The sequence below is a fragment of the Mytilus edulis genome, chromosome 9 (assembly GCF_963676685.1).
Source record: "Mytilus edulis chromosome 9, xbMytEdul2.2, whole genome shotgun sequence".
NCBI classification, from domain to species: Eukaryota; Metazoa; Mollusca; class Bivalvia; order Mytilida; family Mytilidae; genus Mytilus; species Mytilus edulis.
The window spans coordinates 10,299,114-10,323,476 of NC_092352.1; the positions used below are offsets into that span (position 1 = coordinate 10,299,114).

General features: G+C 32.1%; 3 protein-coding genes across 4 annotated transcripts; all 3 read right to left on the minus strand.

The window, feature by feature from the left end:
* Nucleotides 1-978: 978 nt before the first annotated feature.
* Nucleotides 979-3,921, minus strand: LOC139487617 (modulator of smoothened protein-like). Its single transcript, XM_071272532.1, has 3 exons — nt 3,691-3,921; nt 2,529-2,750; nt 979-1,692 (listed from the first exon to the last, which is right to left on the minus strand). Exons 1-3 carry the CDS (start codon nt 3,791-3,793, stop codon nt 1,505-1,507), a joined length of 513 nt encoding a protein of 170 aa, XP_071128633.1. The 5' UTR covers nt 3,794-3,921; the 3' UTR covers nt 979-1,504.
* Nucleotides 3,922-8,690: 4,769 nt separating this feature from the next.
* LOC139487618 (sphingomyelin synthase-related protein 1-like) lies at nt 8,691-13,889 on the minus strand. The gene is made up of 5 exons (XM_071272533.1): nt 13,796-13,889; nt 12,556-13,157; nt 11,518-11,635; nt 10,376-10,526; nt 8,691-9,913 (listed from the first exon to the last, which is right to left on the minus strand). Exons 2-5 carry the CDS (start codon nt 13,140-13,142, stop codon nt 9,570-9,572), a joined length of 1,200 nt encoding a protein of 399 aa, XP_071128634.1. The 5' UTR covers nt 13,143-13,157; nt 13,796-13,889; the 3' UTR covers nt 8,691-9,569.
* A 2,899-nt stretch (nt 13,890-16,788) lies between these two features.
* LOC139487619 (sphingomyelin synthase-related protein 1-like) lies at nt 16,789-24,197 on the minus strand. Of its 2 annotated transcripts, none has more exons than XM_071272534.1 (5): nt 24,066-24,197; nt 20,652-21,253; nt 19,614-19,731; nt 18,472-18,622; nt 16,789-18,009 (listed from the first exon to the last, which is right to left on the minus strand). In XM_071272534.1, exons 2-5 carry the CDS (start codon nt 21,236-21,238, stop codon nt 17,666-17,668), a joined length of 1,200 nt encoding a protein of 399 aa, XP_071128635.1. In that variant the 5' UTR covers nt 21,239-21,253; nt 24,066-24,197; the 3' UTR covers nt 16,789-17,665. The 2 variants fall into 2 exon arrangements, with proteins under 2 accessions (XP_071128635.1, XP_071128636.1); XM_071272535.1 differs by lacking the exon at nt 24,066-24,197 and adding an exon at nt 21,892-21,985.
* Between the last annotated feature and the right edge of the window lie 166 nt (nt 24,198-24,363).

Consider the following 24,363-nt stretch of genomic DNA (forward strand, 5'->3'; position numbering starts at 1 on the left):
CTTGAGGTTTTGTACATTTGATTACAATTGTCTAGCTTATCTTGAGGTTTTGTTCATTTGATTACAATTGTCCAGCTTATCCTGAGGTTTTGTACATTTGATTACAATTGTCCAGCTTATCTTGAGGTTTTGTTCATTTGATTACAATTGTCCAGCTTATCTTGAGGTTTTGTTCATTTGATTACAATTGTCCAGCTTATCTTGAGGTTTTGTTCATTTGATTACAATTGTCCAGCTTATCTTGAGGTTTTGTTCATTTGATTACAATTGTCTAGCTTATCTTGAGGTTTTGTTCATTTGATTACAATTGTCTAGCTTATCTTGAGGTTTTGTTCATTTGATTACAATTGTCCACCTTATCTTGAGGTTTTGTTCATTTGATTACAATTGTCCACCTTATCTTGAGGTTTTGTACATCTGATTACAATTGTCTAGCTTATCTTGAGGTTTTGTTCATCTGATTACAATTGTCTAGCTTATCTTGAGGTTTTGTTCATTTGATTACAATTGTCCAGCTTATCTTGAGGTTTTGTTCATTTGATTACAATTGTCCAGCTTATCTTGAGGTTTTGTTCATTTGATTACAATTGTCCAGATTGTCTTGAGGTTTTGTTCATTTGATTACAATTGTCTAGCTTATCTTGAGGTTTTGTACATTTGATTACAATTGTCTAGCTTATCTTGAGGTTTTGTTCATTTGATTACAATTGTCTAGCTTATCTTGAGGTTTTGTTCATTTGATTACAATTGTCTAGCTTATCTTGAGGTTTTGTTCATTTGATTTCAATTGTCCAACTTATCTTGAGGTTTTGTACATTTGAGATCATTTGATATCAATTGACCAGCTAATCTTGAGAAGGTTTATTCAAAACAATGCAATCATATATCTTTTATGTCACCACTTATTTCCAATCTGAACTGGTACTGTCCTTAATGTTGACTTCAGACGTTAATGTATAATCACAGATAAAATCACAATTTGTTACTATATCTGTATAATTTTATTACTTCAATGCTATTCGTACACAACAAAATCAAATTTAATTGAATGATGTCTATTGCACATCTCCCGTAAAGTCAAGATTATTTTCTCATTAATTTCATTTTTAAAAGTAGCATTTTTGATTATATAACTAGAGAATACATGTACATATATTAAATGCATTTCAATATTACAATTCTACTTGATCTATATACAAAATAATTATACATTGTATTCAAACATGACAATCTGATTGTTCACATATATAGGGAATAGCATGTCGCTAATCTGTTCTGATGCTGATTGCCGTTCATAAACAGTTTAACTATAAACTTTAACTTCTGGATTTTTTTTCAACTGCTCATGTGCTCTACCAAGTGTATTCCAGTCCTGCTGATTGACACACTCTTAAGAAGGGATCTTGGAAAATTACACCAATTATTATTTTTTTTAACCATGTACATGATGTAAAGATAGGCTTGCTTTTCTTTTGTTCATGCAACAATGTTAGAAACATTAGTTCTAGAAATGTGGTAAGCAGACTTTACTGGCAAAAAGTTCTGATACAACAGTTATCCATAAAGCCAGAACAAAAAAGATATATGAGATTCCAACTTGGTAATTATTAGGCAACTGATACGGCTCTCCACCAATCTGATCCATATTAAATCCTATAGGAAATACTACTGCAGCTTTACAGAACAGAATCACTGAAAATATGAAGAAAAGCATATGTAAGGAACAGCATTTATGCAAGCTACTATATTGAAAATATGCATTCATAATAAAGCCTGACACATGGAAAAATAATAATAGAGCAGCTTTACCAAGAGACCTTGATTGTCAAAATGCTCATCTGGTACGGCAAAATTGGTACCATTCAATATGTATGTTATTTTTTTTACAAAAAGTACTAATGACAAGAAGCCTAAGTCACTCACCTGATATATATTTATAATATCAACTAACGCCTAAAATTTTAGAATTTTAACTTTAATAAGAAGTATTAAACTCTTTGACAAAGTTAGCTTCAGCCTTTGTTTTGCATTGATCTCTTAAAGTTTGAAATGTTTGTCCATACAGTTGTTTTCAAATCAAAATCAAAGATTGCCTCTGACAGCCATGTTTTTCATTTGATCAGAACCAAAATATTATTATTTGAAAGATTCCTGCTAAGTTTTGATATTACTGGTTAATTTTAACTAAGTCTAAACAAGAATGTGTCCCTAGTACATGGATGCCCCATCCACACTATCATTTTCTATGTTCAGTGGACTGTGAAAATAAGGTAAAATCTCTCATTTGGCATTAAAATTAGAAAGATTGGACTTCAACTTCATCAATAAATTCCTCGACCAAAAACTGTAACCTGAAGCAGGAGGAACGGACGAACAAACAGACACACAGACCAGAAAAAATAATGCCCATAAATGGAGCATAAAAATTCAATCTAAAGACAATCACTAGTAAGGTTCCTGACTTAGGAAAGGCACATGAACATGTTAGTGTGCTGTATTCGCCAAGGAAACACTACTAGAATACTTACTGGCAGCAAATCCAAGCCATCTTGCATGTTTCATCACTCGATATTTCCAGTGAGATATAATTAGTAATATTATGGTTGTTGTGACACACATTATACCAAGAATTATACAGATAAATGTCAGTATCCATTCAGCACGGATAGGGGAAGGTGTAAAACACATCTCACTCTGCTGTTGTCCATACATTTCTAGACAGGATTTCAAAAGTCCAATATATGTTCGACCTACAATTAGAAAGATTACTACATTACCATTTTCATTATTTACAAAAAGGATCTTTAACTACATTTTGTATCATAAAAGGTAAGTATTTTTTTCCTAACTAGTACTGATTTTAAGCCTACATGTACATGCCAAAGAACATGCAAGTAACTTGCATGTGTGTCACAAATTGATATTTGGTTAAATCATACTTTTAAGTAAAATTTAACAAATATCTCTTGTTAATAGTAATATTAGTTCGGTTCCTATCTCGATAAATTTGAGCATACAGCTGATTGGTCATTTCTGACATCTCTCCTACAGGATACCAATCAAAATCCAGAATTCATGTACAGTTTTTAGTATAATAAGCATTCAGTCCCTCATAAGAAGGTGAGATCTATTACTTGGAGGGACTGAATTATTGAATGTAGGACAGAAAGTCACAGGACAAAAAGTCACAATTCAGTTTTGTTTCGATGACATTTTTCTATTTTCTGAACCTATATATGGTATCTAACAGTTTAGATACCTAAAAGTACCTGTTGTGGTTTATTCGTTTAATAAACATAAGATAAGATAAGATAAGATAAGATAAGATAAGATAAGATAAGATAAGATAAGATAAGATAAGATAAGAAAACTTTATTTTGATTCGGCATGAGTACAAATAAGCAACACAAGCTCTAAGGAGCTTTTGACCGAATATAAAAACATATAAATAACATAAAAACAGTGCATTTTGACATATAAAACAACCTGTAATACAAAGTTGAATCTCACATACATAGCATGCAATAAAAATAATCAACAAATTTAGAATGAAGTAAAAACATGCTTGACCAGAGCAACCAAAAGCAGCATAAATAATAAAACAGTTTAAGAATTATCTGCAAACACAACAGATAAACATTTGACATGCTATAATTTGACAGTTTCGAGTTGTGTTGTCATTATTTATACCTCCGATATCTGAAACAATCCACCTTGGCATGGCCAAACTTGCCACTGCAAAGACATCAGCTGTAAAAAACAGTGCTCCAGATATTATACTTAATCGATCCATCGATTCTTGTAATAATTGTCACCAATTTAGTCATTCATTTCGGTTTATTTTGGAAAGTTTATTCATTATGGGATTAACTGGTCTCCTCATGAATTTCTTATATAATCCAGTGGTTTTTACCTAAAACCGTAACTGATTGCCCCGATATTAAAATCTGACCGAAAACCAAATTTCTATATAAACCTGCTACGTATTATCAGAAATAAATACAGCTCTTTTTTTCATCATCAAGTAAACAAAGTAAAAATCTTTATAAAAATGCCAATATTTTGATAAAGTTGATAAAAAAAATCAATTGAATTTATCTTTTTAAAATAAAATAAAAGTATTCAAACTTGGAGTATTTCAAAAATTGAGACTATCACAGTTACCTATGAAATGAGTAAATATATAAAAACAATACTACACGTTATGAATAAATAGTTTGCAAATTATAATTTCATAAAAAGTGTCTTCTCCTTCGAAAAAAAATAAATCTATTCAATGTATGAGCTAGAAAAATGTTTATGTATTTACAATTCGTATAGCGCAATATATATATAGTCTCTGTGTTTATTCTGTCAAAGCCATCAATGATGAGTTCTATAGTGCTTTTTTTTTTTAAAGTTCGCATCGGATGTCTATATATAAACTACAAACATTAAAAATTGTATTTCGTGTGCTACAGAGTTTGTAATTACAAAATTAACAGTCTATCATTTAATGGTACATGTATCTGCCGCTGTCTGGAATATCGCCCCGTCCCATATCAGCTTACGGTAGTTCCCCGCTCATAGATAATTCCCATTGTACGTCTAACAGTTCGTGGAAGGTGGTGTGTAATGTAGTGTTCGGTTTCTATCGTCAACTATATAATCGGTATGTTCTTAATTGATTGTCATTCGCTTTGTTTTTTTTTTGTTGTTTTGTTTTTTTTTTATCTTTGTTCAGATATTGCAAAAGATGGTTTTAATCTAGATTGAGTAATTTGTCGTAGATAATGCGTGTTGCTGTTTTCATACTCAAGCCAACGGTATTGCCCGTACCAGATACGTGATAGTTCGTCTATACATTTGATTAGTTGTGAATGTCAGCCCGGCTTTTCTACTACGCGATGCCCAATTTGCCATTTTTTAAATCAGCCTAATATCATCTGTCCGGGCGAATTTGCATTTTAGTCGTATGCCGGCCATGCTAGTTTTTGCTAAGTATGACAAGAAGTTAGTCCTAGATCGATACGCACAGACGAATTTGTTCTTTTTCTCCGTTACTGCATGGAAACATTTGGCTGCTTTAGTCGGAACAATGCTTATTACATTTTTAAATTTGTAAGATTTTCAGTGTTCCCCAAATACCACTGCTTATAATATGAAATAGGTTTAGTTTAAACATATTTTATTTGTTAAAGTACAAAATGGATAAGACACAAGTCAAACAGACTTATGAAGTCTTCTCCATTTAACATTTATAGCAATATAATACAAAAATGTATGTATGAGCATGCATGTATAGAATGGTATATCTATTTAGTAAATATATATATAAATATGGATCAAAAGACGGAAAATTGAAGAAAAAGAAAACAATAATAATACAGAAAAAAAATCAAAAATAAAAATATATAAATCATTATTTAGAAAACAGAAACACAAAAAAAAAAAAAAAAAATAACAGCAAAAAAAACAAATAATAAAAAAAAAAACAAAAAAACAAAAAAAAACAAAAAAAACAAAACAAAACAAACGAAAAAATAAAAAGGACAAAAAAGGGGAGAAGAAATTTTACTTAGATGATGATGTGTGTGCGATCATGGTTTGCTACCTAGACAATTTGAAATCTTTCCGAACTTTTAATAAACTCAAAGACATTTTTGAAAATGGTTTGGTTTTGCTCTAGAGAAAGAAGACAAGATGAAATAGGTTCCACCATCGATGTGTAAAGTTTATATTAAACTTTCCGAGTCATACCTCCCGCCGTTACGAATTTGCTGAATATGGCATTAAGAGCTTAGCATACTAGCCGATTTCGCAAGTTCCCTTTCAGCTTGGTTTGAATCTGCATAGTCAAGGTCTTGATTTCCACAAGAGAACGGAAAAATGGATTGCTGCACGGACGCATTACTAAAAAATGTTCTCATGTTGTTCTGTAACACCACTGTTCCCGATTAGGATAGGGCTGAACAGACATGTTTAACCACGCTACACTCTTTATGTGCCGGTCCCAAGTCAGAAACCTTTAGTTTGTTTTTCGTAAACTGTTTTGTTATAAATTAGATCGCTAGCTTTCTCAAATGATATTCTTTCATATTTTGCACGTCGAGGCCTTTTCTAATCAATTATACGGATTGGTTTTTTTTCTAATTTTTGAAGGCCATACGGTTGCATATATATATAGTTGCTTACATTTGTACATCAATTTTATTGGAAATTTGGTGGATACACTTTCGTCTCAGGCGAGACAAAAGCCAGTAAAATGAAACACGGTTAACACTAAAATAATAATATAATAGATAACAAGCCGGATAAACTGCACACAATAAGCAATTATATATACCGTATAAATTTAAGAAATTCAATGCTCGCATGCAGTTACTAATAACAAACCTAACGGTACTTAACCGGTTGAGAAGAAATGCTGTACAAAAGCATACTATCATACTGAAGACACTGACTTTGTTTTGAAACTGTAATGCACTTAAGATAGATTCACATACAGTTTGAAATATAATGCTTAAAGCAAAGATTTCAATAGTTCAGTGTTATTAAACTTAATCACAACTAAATCCGTGTATGTAATATTACTAGGACCGTGGGTGACTTTATTTTAATTACAAACTTGTAAGGGTAGGCCTTAAAGTCAAGCAGACGATTATTCCGGCCTATACTAGTCATCATGATGGTAGTAAACAACACGATGCAATCGAACGTGTACTGATAATCCTTCTAGAGCACAAAAATGTCATCCAACATGTGCTTCTTGTAAGAATAAGTTCATATATAAACTTTTCTTCTTAAAACGTTTAATCTCAAGAATATTTTTTAGCTTAATAAAACTTGTTGCCATGCAACCTCATGTAGAGTCTGTCAATTTCTGATTTACTGGAGATTAGCTGAATTGGTTTTCATTCAAAATAAAAGTTCAAAAAAAGGGGAAAAGATACAAAAAGGCAAAGAATAAATCAATTAAAAAGAAAAACAAAGACCAAGACTAAAAAACAAACTGACGGCAACTATCCAAATCACACCAAACCAAATATCTGAAGCCACGAGCAACCAAAATTTGGGTGTACTCGTTTTCTTCGGAAGGATAAGCAGGCGGTTTCTCTTCCACTAGCGGTCCTCCTCATGTTATATACACATTACCATTATTTATGATCAATGTAAATGATGTTATGGTCATCTTACAACCATTATTGACTAAACTTTGATAGCTGTATCACTGTTGTAAAAGTTTTCGACAGCAGCTTGAAAATAAGAGCAAATACAATATGGCAGAAATGATGCCTTGCAAAAGCAACAGGCAACAGTTCTGACTCGATTCTATTTGCCCTTTTTTTCAGTTGCAATTTAAGCTTTTGACTTTGACATTTCGTTTTCCCGTTTTGAATTTTCCTCGGAGTTCGGTGTTTTTGTTTTTTTTTAATTTTTATTCAAACTTTTGCTAAATATTACCACAATTTGTTTAGAGAAATACTATTACATCCGCAGAAATTTTATGTTAACCAGATTTTTTTTACATTAAGCTGTTTGTGGTAATATTTCTTAAAGAACTAACATTTTCAGTTTTGCTGTCATGATGTTGTTTAACTTTGTGCGACTTTGTGTTTGTTTTGGAGGATGCCATTCATTAGCGGTCTTTTGTTTGGAACACTATTAAAATGTTTGATATCATTTACTGCATGCATTGAAGCTCTGTGTATATCTGATCATTAAATAGCATTGCATTCGATTGCCTGTTCTTAAAATTCACGTAAGAAATCTGAGGTGAAGAAGAAATGTAGACCTCTGCATTCAACGTCTTTTTAGTGTAGGACGCGTGATTTTATTATTTTTTAATATCATTGTTTTACTTTTGGTTGTATTTGTGATATAGGAAGACCGTCTTTAGAGAGGTAAGTGGGTTTTTCTGTTAGGTTATCACTTGATTTTAATTGTCTTTGGAGATTTAATGTTTATGGCAGATCTTTGAAAGAGGGACGAAAGATACCAGAGGGACATTCAAACTCATAGATCAAAAATAAACTGACGACGCCATGGCTAAAACAGAAAGACAAACAGACATATAATAGTACAATGACACACATAGAAAACTAAAGAACACGAACCCCCCCCAAAAATTGGGGGTTATCAACTAGGTGCTCCGGAAGGGTAACCATATCCTGCTCCACGTGTGGCACCCGTCGTGACGCTTACAAACTCGGTAAATAGTGTATTTCGGTATTCCACATTTGAAAGGCTATGTTTTATTTATATACAAATTTTAAGGGCGATTTAGAACTTGTCTGTATGTTAACCAATCTTTTATTAAAGATGTATAAGAAGAAGTGGTAAGAGTGCCAATAAGACAACTCTCCATCCAATTAACATTTAAAACGTCCTTTGTCTTATGTTCGTGTGTTTTGGATGTGTTGTCCTATTGACACATACCCATAAATATTTGTATTCAAATATAACTGTACTACTTAGTAGTATTAAAAGAATCGGACTGTTGAAGTATCGATCTCACACTTTTATAATAAACTGTATTTGCATTGATAAATAGCATTGCATAATTTTCATCAATATAGCATACATTATATTTGTATGTTTCCTTTTCCAATAGGAGAAGAACATTACACTATAACAAAAAAGAGCAATTATCGCCATCAAAATATTTGCAACAATTCATGATATCATATAAAAGAAATCGATAAACGACATAAAAAATAAAATAAAATTTATTCATGTAATAATGCCATAAAATTGTATAACAATGATAAAATCATAAATAAATAATAAATAAAAACTTTAAAAATAAAGTTATTGATGATAGTTCAATATGACAATACGATATGAATCCAATTTGCAAATATAAGCATTATTAAAGTTCAAATATTGTTCTGTGTAAAAATATAACGGCAACTAAAATCTTTAAGTTTGTTGAATGTGCTTTCATATTTCGTTTTACTTTGTCAGTTCCTGTTTCTGACTTCATCAATATTATCAGATTTATATAACTAAGCAACAAACGAAAACACACAAAACACTATTCACATTCTTTAAAACAATGACCCTAATGCCTTCACCACTTAATTTAAAATCAAACATAAGTGCTTCGCAAATTATACTACATGAACTAGGACAACATTAAATTAACTACAAGAATCGATAGACATACCGAAACGATATAGATGCATTGGTTTTGTGCTTTAGTCAATACCGAAACGATATAGGTGCATTGGTTTTGTGCTTTAGTCAATACCGAAACGATATAGATGCATTGGTTTTGTGCTTAAGTCAATACCGAAACGATAAAGATGCATTGGTTTCGTGCTTGAGTCAATACCGAAACGATATAGATGCATTGGTTTTGTGCTTTAGTCAATACCGAAACGATATAGATGCATTGGTTTTGTGCCGGAGTCCATACCGAAACGATATAGATGCATAGGTGTTGTGTCTGAGTCCATACCGATACGATATAGATGCATTGGTTGTGTGCTTGAGTCAATGTATTTTCAAAGTAATTGAGAATTCAAAGCGATCAAAATATAACGATTTCATCTCGTTGTTTGAAAATACTAGATCAGCTGTTTATCTTATGACAGCAATGAAGATATATAGTTCCTGAGTTTTGCACACCGTTGCATTGCTGATTCCAAAATACTTGATGGCCATTCGTATTCATTCGGAACTATTCCATCACAATTTGATTCGAAAAAATAAAAGACTGGGAACCATTTCTTAAGTCTGCTCTGGTCTCTTGTCATTAAAGTTTTATTGTTGGCTAGGATGTGGTGATATTGGAATAACCGTGATGTAATATAAAAGGCTACTATCACATCTAAGGTATAGTGTCCGTGTCCTGCTAAAATGAAGATCATACCAGACAATCCCACAATCCACACCAGTATGTGTAGAAATATCCATCTTTTTGGTGTATCTAGAATAAACAAAAATAAAATTATGACGTTGTCAGCGTAAACATATTGGGTTGTGATACTGCAAATTTAAGTAAATAATGAAAGAATTTTGGAATATGGTTTTTGTTGAAAAATTAATTCATAGGAATTTGGCTCTATCTTGGACTTTTCATGTGAACAAAACAAATAGTTAAAACTATAGAAGTGTAGGAAAAAATTGTGATCATTTTCCATAATTATATGGAATACCCGACAGTTAGTATAATCTGCAGAAGGGACTCTATATTAAGAAAATGTTTTCAACTGGTCATTTAGATACTGAAGATGTTCAAGTTCAGTATGGCTGATTATATAAGTCGTTGATTTCTGTTTCTTTCGCTTTTCATGTCGTTGGATTTTTTTTCAAATTTAAATCATAATTTAATGAGTTCCATATGATATTACGAAGTAGCTGTAACGGAATATAAATAACATTTACTTACATTCATTAATGAGAAGAATAAGAGTTGTTATGGTAACTGTATGTCCACTGAACATGTAATCTCCACATGTTTTTAATCCGGAGACTTTCATTCCCATTCCGGAATAAATCTCTAGAGCTCTTGAAAATCGTTCCCAGCCGTTTTTAAATACCTAAAAATACAATTCAAAATTGCATTTGCAGTTACTAAATCTTTTTTAAATTGTTACATTTAAGTTCAACATTATGAAATATAAATAATGTTGAGTTGATGATCAAACTTTAACACAATGAATTTTTACAAACAATGTATTATGGTTGTAATTATTCTAAATTCAAAGCTGTATACATATCTATATAAGAAAAAGTTTGTAGAAAGGTAAGCCAGTTGACGCTATACAGAGGTGGTTTCTGGGTGTTTGTAGAAAGGTAAGCCAGTTGAAGCTATACAGAGGTGGTTTCTGGGTGTTTGTAGAAAGGTAAGCCAGTTGACGCTATACAGAGGTGGTTTCTGGGTGTTTGCAGAAAGGTAAGCCAGTTGACGCTATACAGAGGTGGTTTCTGGGTGTTTGTAGAAAGGTAAGCCAGTTGACGCTATACAGAGGTGGTTTCTGGGTGTTTGTAGAAAGGTAAGCCAGTTGACGCTATACAGAGGTGGTTTCTGGGTGTTTGTAGAAAGGTAAGCCAGTTGACGCTATACAGAGATGGTTTCTGGGTGTTTGTAGAAAGGTAAGCCAGTTGACGCTATATAAAGGTGGTTTCTGGGTGTTTGTAGAAAGGTAAGCCCGTTGACGCTATACAGAGGTGGTTTGTGGGTGTTTGTAGAAAGGTAAGCCCGTTGACGCTATACAGAGGTGGTTTCTGGGTGTTTTCTTCCATTTGTTTGTGTCTTACAATGCAAAGAAAATAAATATGTATACCACAAATCTTATTGTAAACAATTTTTAATCTTGTCAAATCGTTTTGAGTGTTTCATAATTAAATTTGGCATCGTTTCGAGTACTACTTCGGGTTCTGTAATCCTGGCCACTGGGCGTTCGGCCTCCAACTCTAATCAATCGACAATGCGGTGCATATTCTCTGTGACGAAAATTTAATGTTGACTGGTTATATCTTGATAGCTGTTTTATTTTGAATAAATTGCGTTTAAAAATTGTGACATACCAGTTTCTCACAGTTGAAATTTTCTTGAGGCATAGGTAAGGAGGTAACGATAACACATATACTGCGAAATAAAAATATGGAGGCAGCAATGACAAACATTCTTCTGAGTAATATAAACCTGAAAATATACAAATAGTTTTATTATCAAATTATACATTATGACTACATATCCTAAGTACTATAGATTACATGAAATCTCCAAGCATGCAATAATTATCTTGCAGCTTAGGATTAGAACTCTTATTATTAGGTTTTGGAGATCAGTCTGACTTTATTCTGACAATGTATGTTTGAAGATCGCGTGCCAAATCCAAATCCGAAAATGAACTTTTACTTTAATATAGACTTGAACATTTCAATAACGTGACTTTTAGATATCTAGAGAGAAAGCAGGTGAACACATACCAAAACTTCTCTGACTTTACTAAAAAAAAACAGCTTTGGTACTAATTCTAGGTGGTATTGTTTCGTCTTCTTTGTTCTTGCTTAATGTGACTCAAATGAAATTCATTACTATTACCATAATTACTTTCCAAGGGACGATTTATGTACAGCTACACGGAATAAGACACTTGGTTTTTTTCACTAGTTGTTGTTCTTGGTTTTTCCCTATAGCTGCCCGCTACTGTGGGTGGTCTCATGTCTTTACTTTGTGTCTTTTTGTTGTTGGGATGTACAAGTACCCATCCACTGTGTTTTTGTGAGATGTATTTCTAAGAGTGTTTATCTGAAGAGTTAAGCCTTTTTTCAACAGATTTTTAGTTTGTTCTTAAAGTTTTCAACCTTCTATATAGCTACGCCATTTGGTCTTAGGTTGAGAGTTACCTCATTGGTAATCCTACCATAGCTTCTTAATTTTATTTTTTACTTTGTTTTCCTTGTTGGTGACATAAACCATGCATAACGAAGCCGTAAATTGACTTCTAAATATTTTATTTTTATTAATTTTCTGCTTATAAATGAAAAGATATTCTCTGCAAACTACTGGGTTTTGCTTGCTTTGTTCATCTGAACATATATATATATATATATACGTACCTATATTTGTGAAACACTAATATTATAAAATATGTAATAAATCCAGCTAAAATAACTCCCTCCGTCACTTTGTATGCCCATGGTACATAATTTATGCTATCTAACATCACGTCGGGTAATGGGCGATATTGCTTTTTGTCAGGCATGCGCTCTTGTGCAACTATGATAGCAAAACTAGTAACAAAATGTACAAAAAATGTATAGACAATGCTGACACCGGTCTTCCATACTTCTTGATTTATTTTCCGTTTTGGCCTATAGTTATGTTTTTCGTCGTCAGAGGAATCTATAATATCTATCATGTAGGAACTTTCTGAGGAAGAGGATGAATGACAGTCATTATGATAATTTGGAAATTGTAACCGTGAATTCTGTCCACTCTGAAGGTCTTGGATTGCAAACAGTAGTCTTTTGATATCACCTAAAGCTGATATTTTAAGCTGATATAAATCCTTTTCGGTCAATGTTAGAAGAACACGCCCGTCGATTCTATTCTCATCACATAGTAGTTTCTGGTATTCTTGCAATCCGTTCTCACATAAAAATTGTTTCACTCTTTCACAGTTCCATAATAAAGGGTCCGACATTTTTTCTTATGAAATCTGAAATCAAATGACAAAATAAATGCAACGAAAAGATAATTATTATACCCATGACATGCTCGTATCAAGATATGGAATCAAATTAATTCACGTCAATATTTCATGTCAAAACAGAATCTGTATTTCAAATTATAATGTTATAACATACATTATACAAATTATGTGATTACTTTGTCATTCACACGAAAAATGACTTCTATTTGAATTCTTCCTTTACAATTTTGAAAAAAAAGATCAGATAATGAAACCAGATTCGCTTAATGTATGATAAATATATATTTAATGAAATCTACGTTTTTCAAAAACGATCAATTGTTGACCGGTATGATTCTACTGGTCATGTTTGTTATATCCCTCAGCTTGTTTTACGCGAGTCCCGTGAGGTATATAAAAAAAAATATTTTCTGAGCTATTGGGGCATTTTAGGTCGAATTGCGAAGAAAAATTTCCTCCAGGGTTTCGAGGTTGAACGAAAATATTCATACCGGCATAGTGTTCCCAATTTTGAACTACAATATAATTATGCAACACCAAATCGTTCCTTTAAAATCACTTGTAAATTTAAAAAAGAACAAAAAATGAATAAGAAAATAATGCCTTTTTAAAAAAGAATGAAAATAATATAGTGATTTCGTTACCTGTTAACACTTCTGGACGATTATATCAACGTTCTCACTATTAAACTTAATGATAATTAGTCATTATATTATTTAAAAGTCCGTTCTGAAATGTGACCTTCGTGTAACAGTGTAGTACTATAGTAACAAAACAAATAATCAGAGAAATCGCTATCGCTAATATAAAGGAAACGCTGAAATTGTTTCTTACTATTGGATTTTTAAGTGATGAATCAATCTAAAAAAATGATTACAGATTGATGAAGTTATCGGTTTTTTTCCTTTATAAAAAATTTGAATGACAATATTTTAGTAACCGTTGAACCTTCAAAAAGAGTTTTTCGTAAACTGTTTTGTTATAAATTAGATCGCTAGCTTTCTCAAATGATATTCTTTCATATTTTGCACGTCGAGGCCTTTTCTAATCAATTATACGGATTGGTTTTTTTTCTAATTTTTGAAGGCCATACGGTTGCATATATATATAGTTGCTTACATTTGTACATCAATTTTATTGGAAATTTGGTGGATACACTTTCGTCTCAGGCGAGACAAAAGCCAGTAAAATGAAACACGGTTAACACTAAAATAATAATATAATAGATAACAAGCCGGATAAACTGCACACAATAAGCAATTATATATACCGTATAAATTTAAGAAATTCAATGCTCGCATGCAGTTACTAATAACAAACCTAACGGTACTTAACCGGTTGAGAAGAAATGCTGTACAAAAGCATACTATCATACTGAAGACACTGACTTTGTTTTGAAACTGTAATGCACTTAAGATAGATTCACATACAGTTTGAAATATAATGCTTAAAGCAAAGATTTCAATAGTTCAGTGTTATTAAACTTAATCACAACTAAATCCGTGTATGTAATATTACTAGGACCGTGGGTGACTTTATTTTAATTACAAACTTGTAAGGGTAGGCCTTAAAGTCAAGCAGACGATTATTCCGGCCTATACTAGTCATCATGATGGTAGTAAACAACACGATGCAATCGAACGTGTACTGATAATCCTTCTAGAGCACAAAAATGTCATCCAACATGTGCTTCTTGTAAGAATAAGTTCATATATAAACTTTTCTTCTTAAAACGTTTAATCTCAAGAATATTTTTTAGCTTAATAAAACTTGTTGCCATGCAACCTCATGTAGAGTCTGTCAATTTCTGATTTACTGGAGATTAGCTGAATTGGTTTTCATTCAAAATAAAAGTTCAAAAAAAGGGGAAAAGATACAAAAAGGCAAAGAATAAATCAATTAAAAAGAAAAACAAAGACCAAGACTAAAAAACAAACTGACGGCAACTATCCAAATCACACCAAACCAAATATCTGAAGCCACGAGCAACCAAAATTTGGGTGTACTCGTTTTCTTCGGAAGGATAAGCAGGCGGTTTCTCTTCCACTAGCGGTCCTCCTCATGTTATATACACATTACCATTATTTATGATCAATGTAAATGATGTTATGGTCATCTTACAACCATTATTGACTAAACTTTGATAGCTGTATCACTGTTGTAAAAGTTTTCGACAGCAGCTTGAAAATAAGAGCAAATACAATATGGCAGAAATGATGCCTTGCAAAAGCAACAGGCAACAGTTCTGACTCGATTCTATTTGCCCTTTTTTTCAGTTGCAATTTAAGCTTTTGACTTTGACATTTCGTTTTCCCGTTTTGAATTTTCCTCGGAGTTCGGTGTTTTTGTTTTTTTTTAATTTTTATTCAAACTTTTGCTAAATATTACCACAATTTGTTTAGAGAAATACTATTACATCCGCAGAAATTTTATGTTAACCAGATTTTTTTTACATTAAGCTGTTTGTGGTAATATTTCTTAAAGAACTAACATTTTCAGTTTTGCTGTCATGATGTTGTTTAACTTTGTGCGACTTTGTGTTTGTTTTGGAGGATGCCATTCATTAGCGGTCTTTTGTTTGGAACACTATTAAAATGTTTGATATCATTTACTGCATGCATTGAAGCTCTGTGTATATCTGATCATTAAATAGCATTGCATTCGATTGCCTGTTCTTAAAATTCACGTAAGAAATCTGAGGTGAAGAAGAAATGTAGACCTCTGCATTCAACGTCTTTTTAGTGTAGGACGCGTGATTTTATTATTTTTTAATATCATTGTTTTACTTTTGGTTGTATTTGTGATATAGGAAGACCGTCTTTAGAGAGGTAAGTGGGTTTTTCTGTTAGGTTATCACTTGATTTTAATTGTCTTTGGAGATTTAATGTTTATGGCAGATCTTTGAAAGAGGGACGAAAGATACCAGAGGGACATTCAAACTCATAGATCAAAAATAAACTGACGACGCCATGGCTAAAACAGAAAGACAAACAGACATATAATAGTACAATGACACACATAGAAAACTAAAGAACACGAACCCCCCCCAAAAATTGGGGGTTATCAACTAGGTGCTCCGGAAGGGTAACCATATCCTGCTCCACGTGTGGCACCCGTCGTGACGCTTACAAACTCGGTAAATAGTGTATTTCGGTATTCCACATTTGAAAGGCTATGTTTTATTTATATACAAATTTTAAGGGCGATTTAGAACTTGTCTGTATGTTAACCAATCTTTTATTAAAGATGTATAAGAAGAAGTGGTAAGAGTGCCAATAAGACAACTCTCCATCCAATTAACATTTAAAACGTCCTTTGTCTTATGTTCGTGTGTTTTGGATGTGTTGTCCTATTGACACATACCCATAAATATTTGTATTCAAATATAACTGTACTACTTAGTAGTATTAAAAGAATCGGACTGTTGAAGTATCGATCTCACACTTTTATAATAAACTGTATTTGCATTGATAAATAGCATTGCATAATTTTCATCAATATAGCATACATTATATTTGTATGTTTCCTTTTCCAATAGGAGAAGAACATTACACTATAACAAAAAAGAGCAATTATCGCCATCAAAATATTTGCAACAATTCATGATATCATATAAAAGAAATCGATAAACGACATAAAAAATAAAATAAAATTTATTCATGTAATAATGCCATAAAATTGTATAACAATGATAAAATCATAAATAAATAATAAATAAAAACTTTAAAAATAAAGTTATTGATGATAGTTCAATATGACAATACGATATGAATCCAATTTGCAAATATAAGCATTATTAAAGTTCAAATATTGTTCTGTGTAAAAATATAACGGCAACTAAAATCTTTAAGTTTGTTGAATGTGCTTTCATATTTCGTTTTACTTTGTCAGTTCCTGTTTCTGACTTCATCAATATTATCAGATTTATATAACTAAGCAACAAACGAAAACACACAAAACACTATTCACATTCTTTAAAACAATGACCCTAATGCCTTCACCACTTAATTTAAAATCAAACATAAGTGCTTCGCAAATTATACTACATGAACTAGGACAACATTAAATTAACTACAAGAATCGATAGACATACCGAAACGATATAGATGCATTGGTTTTGTGCTTTAGTCAATACCGAAACGATATAGGTGCATTGGTTTTGTGCTTTAGTCAATACCGAAACGATATAGATGCATTGGTTTTGTGCTTAAGTCAATACCGAAACGATAAAGATGCATTGGTTTCGTGCTTGAGTCAATACCGAAACGATATAGATGCATTGGTTTTGTGCTTTAGTCAATACCGAAACGATATAGATGCATTGGTTTTGTGCCGGAGTCCATACCGAAACGATATAGATGCATAGGTGTTGTGTCTGAGTCCATACCGATACGATATAGATGCATTGGTTGTGTGCTTGAGTCAATGTATTTTCAAAGTAATTGAGAATTCAAAGCGATCAAAATATAACGATTTCATCTCGTTGTTTGAAAATACTAGATCAGCTGTTTATCTTATGACAGCAATGAAGATATATAGTTCCTGAGTTTTGCACACCGTTGCATTGCTGATTCCAAAATACTTGATGGCCATTCGTATTCATTCGGAACTATTCCATCACAATTTGATTCGAAAAAATAAAAGACTGGGAACCATTTCTTAAGTCTGCTCTGGTCTCTTGTCATTAAAGTTTTATTGTTGGCTAGGATGTGGTGATATTGGAATAACCGTGATGTAATATAAAAGGCTACTATCACATCTAAGGTATAGTGTCCGTGTCCTGCTAAAATGAAGATCATACCAGACAATCCCACAATCCACACCAGTATGTGTAGAAATATCCATCTTTTTGGTGTATCTAGAATAAACAAAAATAAAATTATGACGTTGTCAGCGTAAACATATTGGGTTGTGATACTGCAAATTTAAGTAAATAATGAAAGAATTTTGGAATATGGTTTTTGTTGAAAAATTAATTCATAGGAATTTGGCTCTATCTTGGACTTTTCATGTGAACAAAACAAATAGTTAAAACTATAGAAGTGTAGGAAAAAATTGTGATCATTTTCCATAATTATATGGAATACCCGACAGTTAGTATAATCTGCAGAAGGGACTCTATATTAAGAAAATGTTTTCAACTGGTCATTTAGATACTGAAGATGTTCAAGTTCAGTATGGCTGATTATATAAGTCGTTGATTTCTGTTTCTTTCGCTTTTCATGTCGTTGGATTTTTTTTCAAATTTAAATCATAATTTAATGAGTTCCATATGATATTACGAAGTAGCTGTAACGGAATATAAATAACATTTACTTACATTCATTAATGAGAAGAATAAGAGTTGTTATGGTAACTGTATGTCCACTGAACATGTAATCTCCACATGTTTTTAATCCGGAGACTTTCATTCCCATTCCGGAATAAATCTCTAGAGCTCTTGAAAATCGTTCCCAGCCGTTTTTAAATACCTAAAAATACAATTCAAAATTGCATTTGCAGTTACTAAATCTTTTTTAAATTGTTACATTTAAGTTCAACATTATGAAATATAAATAATGTTGAGTTGATGATCAAACTTTAACACAATGAATTTTTACAAACAATGTATTATGGTTGTAATTATTCTAAATTCAAAGCTGTATACATATCTATATAAGAAAAAGTTTGTAGAAAGGTAAGCCAGTTGACGCTATACAGAGGTGGTTTCTGGGTGTTTGTAGAAAGGTAAGCCAGTTGAAGCTATACAGAGGTGGTTTCTGGGTGTTTGTAGAAAGGTAAGCCAGTTGACGCTATACAGAGGTGGTTTCTGGGTGTTTGCAGAAAGGTAAGCCAGTTGACGCTATACAGAGGTGGTTTCTGGGTGTTTGTAGAAAGGTAAGCCAGTTGACGCTATACAGAGGTGGTTTCTGGGTGTTTGTAGAAAGGTAAGCCAGTTGACGCTATACAGAGGTGGTTTCTGGGTGTTTGTAGAAAGGTAAGCCAGTTGACGCTATACAGAGATGGTTTCTGGGTGTTTGTAGAAAGGTAAGCCAGTTGACGCTATATAAAGGTGGTTTCTGGGTGTTTGTAGAAAGGTAAGCCCGTTGACGCTATACAGAGGTGGTTTGTGGGTGTTTGTAGAAAGGTAAGCCCGTTGACGCTATACAGAGGTGGTTTCTGGGTGTTTTCTTCCATTTGTTTGTGTCTTACAATGCAAAGAAAATAAATATGTATACCACAAATCTTATTGTAAACAATTTTTAATCTTGTCAAATCGTTTTGAGTGTTTCATAATTAAATTTGGCATCGTTTCGAGTACTACTTCGGGTTCTGTAATCCTGGCCACTGGGCGTTCGGCCTCCAACTCTAATCAATCGACAATGCGGTGCATATTCTCTGTGACGAAAATTTAATGTTGACTGGTTATATCTTGATAGCTGTTTTATTTTGAATAAATTGCGTTTAAAAATTGTGACATACCAGTTTCTCACAGTTGAAATTTTCTTGAGGCATAGGTAAGGAGGTAACGATAACACATATACTGCGAAATAAAAATATGGAGGCAGCAATGACAAACATTCTTCTGAGTAATATAAACCTGAAAATATACAAATAGTTTTATTATCAAATTATACATTATGACTACATATCCTAAGTACTATAGATTACATGAAATCTCCAAGCATGCAATAATTATCTTGCAGCTTAGGATTAGAACTCTTATTATTAGGTTTTGGAGATCAGTCTGACTTTATTCTGACAATGTATGTTTGAAGATCGCGTGCCAAATCCAAATCCGAAAATGAACTTTTACTTTAATATAGACTTGAACATTTCAATAACGTGACTTTTAGATATCTAGAGAGAAAGCAGGTGAACACATACCAAAACTTCTCTGACTTTACTAAAAAAAAACAGCTTTGGTACTAATTCTAGGTGGTATTGTTTCGTCTTCTTTGTTCTTGCTTAATGTGACTCAAATGAAATTCATTACTATTACCATAATTACTTTCCAAGGGACGATTTATGTACAGCTACACGGAATAAGACACTTGGTTTTTTTCACTAGTTGTTGTTCTTGGTTTTTCCCTATAGCTGCCCGCTACTGTGGGTGGTCTCATGTCTTTACTTTGTGTCTTTTTGTTGTTGGGATGTACAAGTACCCATCCACTGTGTTTTTGTGAGATGTATTTCTAAGAGTGTTTATCTGAAGAGTTAAGCCTTTTTTCAACAGATTTTTAGTTTGTTCTTAAAGTTTTCAACCTTCTATATAGCTACGCCATTTGGTCTTAGGTTGAGAGTTACCTCATTGGTAATCCTACCATAGCTTCTTAATTTTATTTTTTACTTTGTTTTCCTTGTTGGTGACATAAACCATGCATAACGAAGCCGTAAATTGACTTCTAAATATTTTATTTTTATTAATTTTCTGCTTATAAATGAAAAGATATTCTCTGCAAACTACTGGGTTTTGCTTGCTTTGTTCATCTGAACATATATATATATATATATACGTACCTATATTTGTGAAACACTAATATTATAAAATATGTAATAAATCCAGCTAAAATAACTCCCTCCGTCACTTTGTATGCCCATGGTACATAATTTATGCTATCTAACATCACGTCGGGTAATGGGCGATATTGCTTTTTGTCAGGCATGCGCTCTTGTGCAACTATGATAGCAAAACTAGTAACAAAATGTACAAAAAATGTATAGACAATGCTGACACCGGTCTTCCATACTTCTTGATTTATTTTCCGTTTTGGCCTATAGTTATGTTTTTCGTCGTCAGAGGAATCTATAATATCTATCATGTAGGAACTTTCTGAGGAAGAGGATGAATGACAGTCATTATGATAATTTGGAAATTGTAACCGTGAATTCTGTCCACTCTGAAGGTCTTGGATTGCAAACAGTAGTCTTTTGATATCACCTAAAGCTGATATTTTAAGCTGATATAAATCCTTTTCGGTCAATGTTAGAAGAACACGCCCGTCGATTCTATTCTCATCACATAGTAGTTTCTGGTATTCTTGCAATCCGTTCTCACATAAAAATTGTTTCACTCTTTCACAGTTCCATAATAAAGGGTCCGACATTTTTTCTTATGAAATCTGAAATCAAATGACAAAATAAATGCAACGAAAAGATAATTATTATACCCATGACATGCTCGTATCAAGATATGGAATCAAATTAATTCACGTCAATATTTCATGTCAAAACAGAATCTGTATTTCAAATTATAATGTTATAACATACATTATACAAATTATGTGATTACTTTGTCATTCACACGAAAAATGACTTCTATTTGAATTCTTCCTTTACAATTTTGAAAAAAAAGATCAGATAATGAAACCAGATTCGCTTAATGTATGATAAATATATATTTAATGAAATCTACGTTTTTCAAAAACGATCAATTGTTGACCGGTATGATTCTACTGGTCATGTTTGTTATATCCCTCAGCTTGTTTTACGCGAGTCCCGTGAGGTATATAAAAAAAAATATTTTCTGAGCTATTGGGGCATTTTAGGTCGAATTGCGAAGAAAAATTTCCTCCAGGGTTTCGAGGTTGAACGAAAATATTCATACCGGCATAGTGTTCCCAATTTTGAACTACAATATAATTATGCAACACCAAATCGTTCCTTTAAAATCACTTGTAAATTTAAAAAAGAACAAAAAATGAATAAGAAAATAATGCCTTTTTAAAAAAGAATGAAAATAATATAGTGATTTCGTTACCTGTTAACACTTCTGGACGATTATATCAACGTTCTCACTATTAAACTTAATGATAATTAGTCATTATATTATTTAAAAGTCCGTTCTGAAATGTGACCTTCGTGTAACAGTGTAGTACTATAGTAACAAAACAAATAATCAGAGAAATCGCTATCGCTAATATAAAGGAAACGCTGAAATTGTTTCTTACTATTGGATTTTTAAGTGATGAATCAATCTAAAAAAATGATTACAGATTGATGAAGTTATCGGTTTTTTTCCTTTATAAAAAATTTGAATGACAATATTTTAGTAACCGTTGAACCTTCAAAAAGAGTATCCCAACTCGTTCAACGTACCAAGCGGTCATTGTTTAACAAATATATATTGCAGTTGTATATGATATGATAATGAAAACTTAACGGAGAGAAAGAATACATATTACCGAATTCTGAAGTTCTCGTAGATCTTTTGGTCAAGTAATGAATTATTTTACATTGGGCTTGTCTGTTATCGCTACCGTTATAATATTTGTTTTCTATTGACCATAACTAAAGAAGGTTAGAATATGGGTTGATATAATGTATTCAAACTAAGTCACGTTTTAATTCAAACTACCCGGTATATAAAAATAGAATAACTGCATGCATATATCGATCAAACCTTTAAATTTCGTTCTGTGAAAATATGACTTTGTTTACGGTATTACTTTTGAAATGAGATTAATGCAATTTGCAGAAGAAAAAAAAATCATGCAGAGAAAATAAAAAGTCAATAAATTTCAACTGATTTAAAAGTGTAAAATGTTTTGGGGATATTTCATGTTCATTTCACTTGAAAAGATCGATTACAAACAGTATAAACATGTATATGAGCGGTCAGTTATATTACTTATTAATTCCGGACTGTAACTTGTCATTGACGCGATGGCAATGTATTTCATATCACAGTGTATGTATGTCTTTAAGGTTAATCAGAATATACAAGAAGGTCCGTTTGAACACCAAAAAGATCAATAAAAAAAAAAAAGAAGGTCCGTCAGGAAGGCTGTTATAAGAATATCTTTACAAAAGAATCGCAAATTCAAGTTTATTATACATTTCTGTTATATTTAAAAATTCGAATCTAAATTAAAAAAAAATCAGTATTAAAACTTACGTTTGAACTTTTCAATGTCAAGATGAACTACTATAACCTTTCTTTGAAAAGAATTAAATACCAGGACGCTACTGTTGGTCACAGATAACAATTGACAGTAATTAAATCTTAAGCCTTTAATTAGATTCTTGTCGTGTCCTGTTTTTTTTATAGTTATTTTAATCAGGATTAAGACAATACATACATAATCTCATAAAATTATATTTTTAATCAAGGAACAAAAACACAATAATATAAATAATAAAATATAAATGTGATTGTCACTCACCATCTGTCAACCAGTGAGTCTGGGAGGTCACTCAAGCGACCTTAGTGACGAGCATCACTACATTATGTAATGCCTTAATTTAGACCTTTTTACCACAGTACTGTTGATGCAGACCTCATCTTTATAAATCTGATCAACTATTTATGAACAAAAATTAAATTACTGAAACAATATTCAAATTTATTAAAGTTATAAATGTGAAAGTCAGTTATTTTGCCGTTCACACATGCATGAATCATATTGTACTTTATAGTCTGTAACTATGGAATTTTGGTTTTATGAAACATATAGTCACTTTCACTATGTAAGGAATTCTTTAAAAATCATTTTAAAACGTTTAGATAAATGGTATTTTTCAGGCAACATGTCAATTTCTAAAAGGTACAAACATAAATGCGTATCTGTTCAATAAAACGTTCTACCATCAGAGAACTGTTTTTGGGTTTATTGCACCTCAATGCAAAACATGAATTCAGGTGGCCGAATTATTGGCATGGTAAACATGAATTATACGCAAAGCAGTTGTGTCTTTATAAAATTCACACGCAAATATCTTCAACTCAATCTCGAACTTGAAATATTAGTACAGATGATTTTTGGATGTAACAGCCTTTATCTTAGGTTTGCTCTTCAGTAGATTTTTGATATTATTATTGTCATCTTAAAGAAATATTCCTCTTTCTTAATCAATCAGTAAAATCAACAACAACAAAAAAAAAACCACTTTTTAAATCCTTTCAAAACACCTTATATGCATAATATTACTCACCGATTGCATCTAAAATTTCTCAACTTCAAATACGTCTTCAACTTGCACTTTTAACATTAACAACATTCACTTCTTTTTATACGGAATGTAAAAGTCAAGGACCGAAATACGGTCAGACTTAATCCATTATCCGGTAACACAATTCAAGTTAAAACAGTTAATGGAATTAACCGAGTATTATACCCACTAGTCGATGGACAATACAGAGAGATTTTTTTTATGAATGGAGCCCTTTGCCCTTTGATACAATTCGGAACTATAAAAAAAAACCATAATAGATCTTTGTCCACTCGTGTCC

What these genes read in the sequence shown, in the direction of transcription:
- LOC139487617 (XM_071272532.1), bottom strand. Translation starts at nt 3,793, where the DNA reads ATGGATCGATTAAGTATAATATCTGGAGCACTGTTTTTTACAGCTGAT. An exon ending in GATTGTTTCAGATATCGGAG is followed by an intron (nt 2,751 to 3,690) that starts GTATAAATAATG and finishes TTCTAATTGTAG; the next exon opens with GTCGAACATATATTGGACTT. An exon ending in ATGGCTTGGATTTGCTGCCA is followed by an intron (nt 1,693 to 2,528) that starts GTAAGTATTCTA and finishes TCATATTTTCAG; the next exon opens with TGATTCTGTTCTGTAAAGCT.
- LOC139487618 (XM_071272533.1), bottom strand. Translation starts at nt 13,142, where the DNA reads ATGTCGGACCCTTTATTATGGAACTGTGAAAGAGTGAAACAATTTTTA. An exon ending in TTAGTGTTTCACAAATATAG is followed by an intron (nt 11,636 to 12,555) that starts GTACGTATATAT and finishes GTATATTTTCAG; the next exon opens with GTTTATATTACTCAGAAGAA. An exon ending in TATTCTTCTCATTAATGAAT is followed by an intron (nt 9,914 to 10,375) that starts GTAAGTAAATGT and finishes TGTTTATTCTAG; the next exon opens with ATACACCAAAAAGATGGATA.
- LOC139487619 (XM_071272534.1), bottom strand. Translation starts at nt 21,238, where the DNA reads ATGTCGGACCCTTTATTATGGAACTGTGAAAGAGTGAAACAATTTTTA. An exon ending in TTAGTGTTTCACAAATATAG is followed by an intron (nt 19,732 to 20,651) that starts GTACGTATATAT and finishes GTATATTTTCAG; the next exon opens with GTTTATATTACTCAGAAGAA. An exon ending in ATTTCAACTGTGAGAAACTG is followed by an intron (nt 18,623 to 19,613) that starts GTATGTCACAAT and finishes TTGTATTTTTAG; the next exon opens with GTATTTAAAAACGGCTGGGA.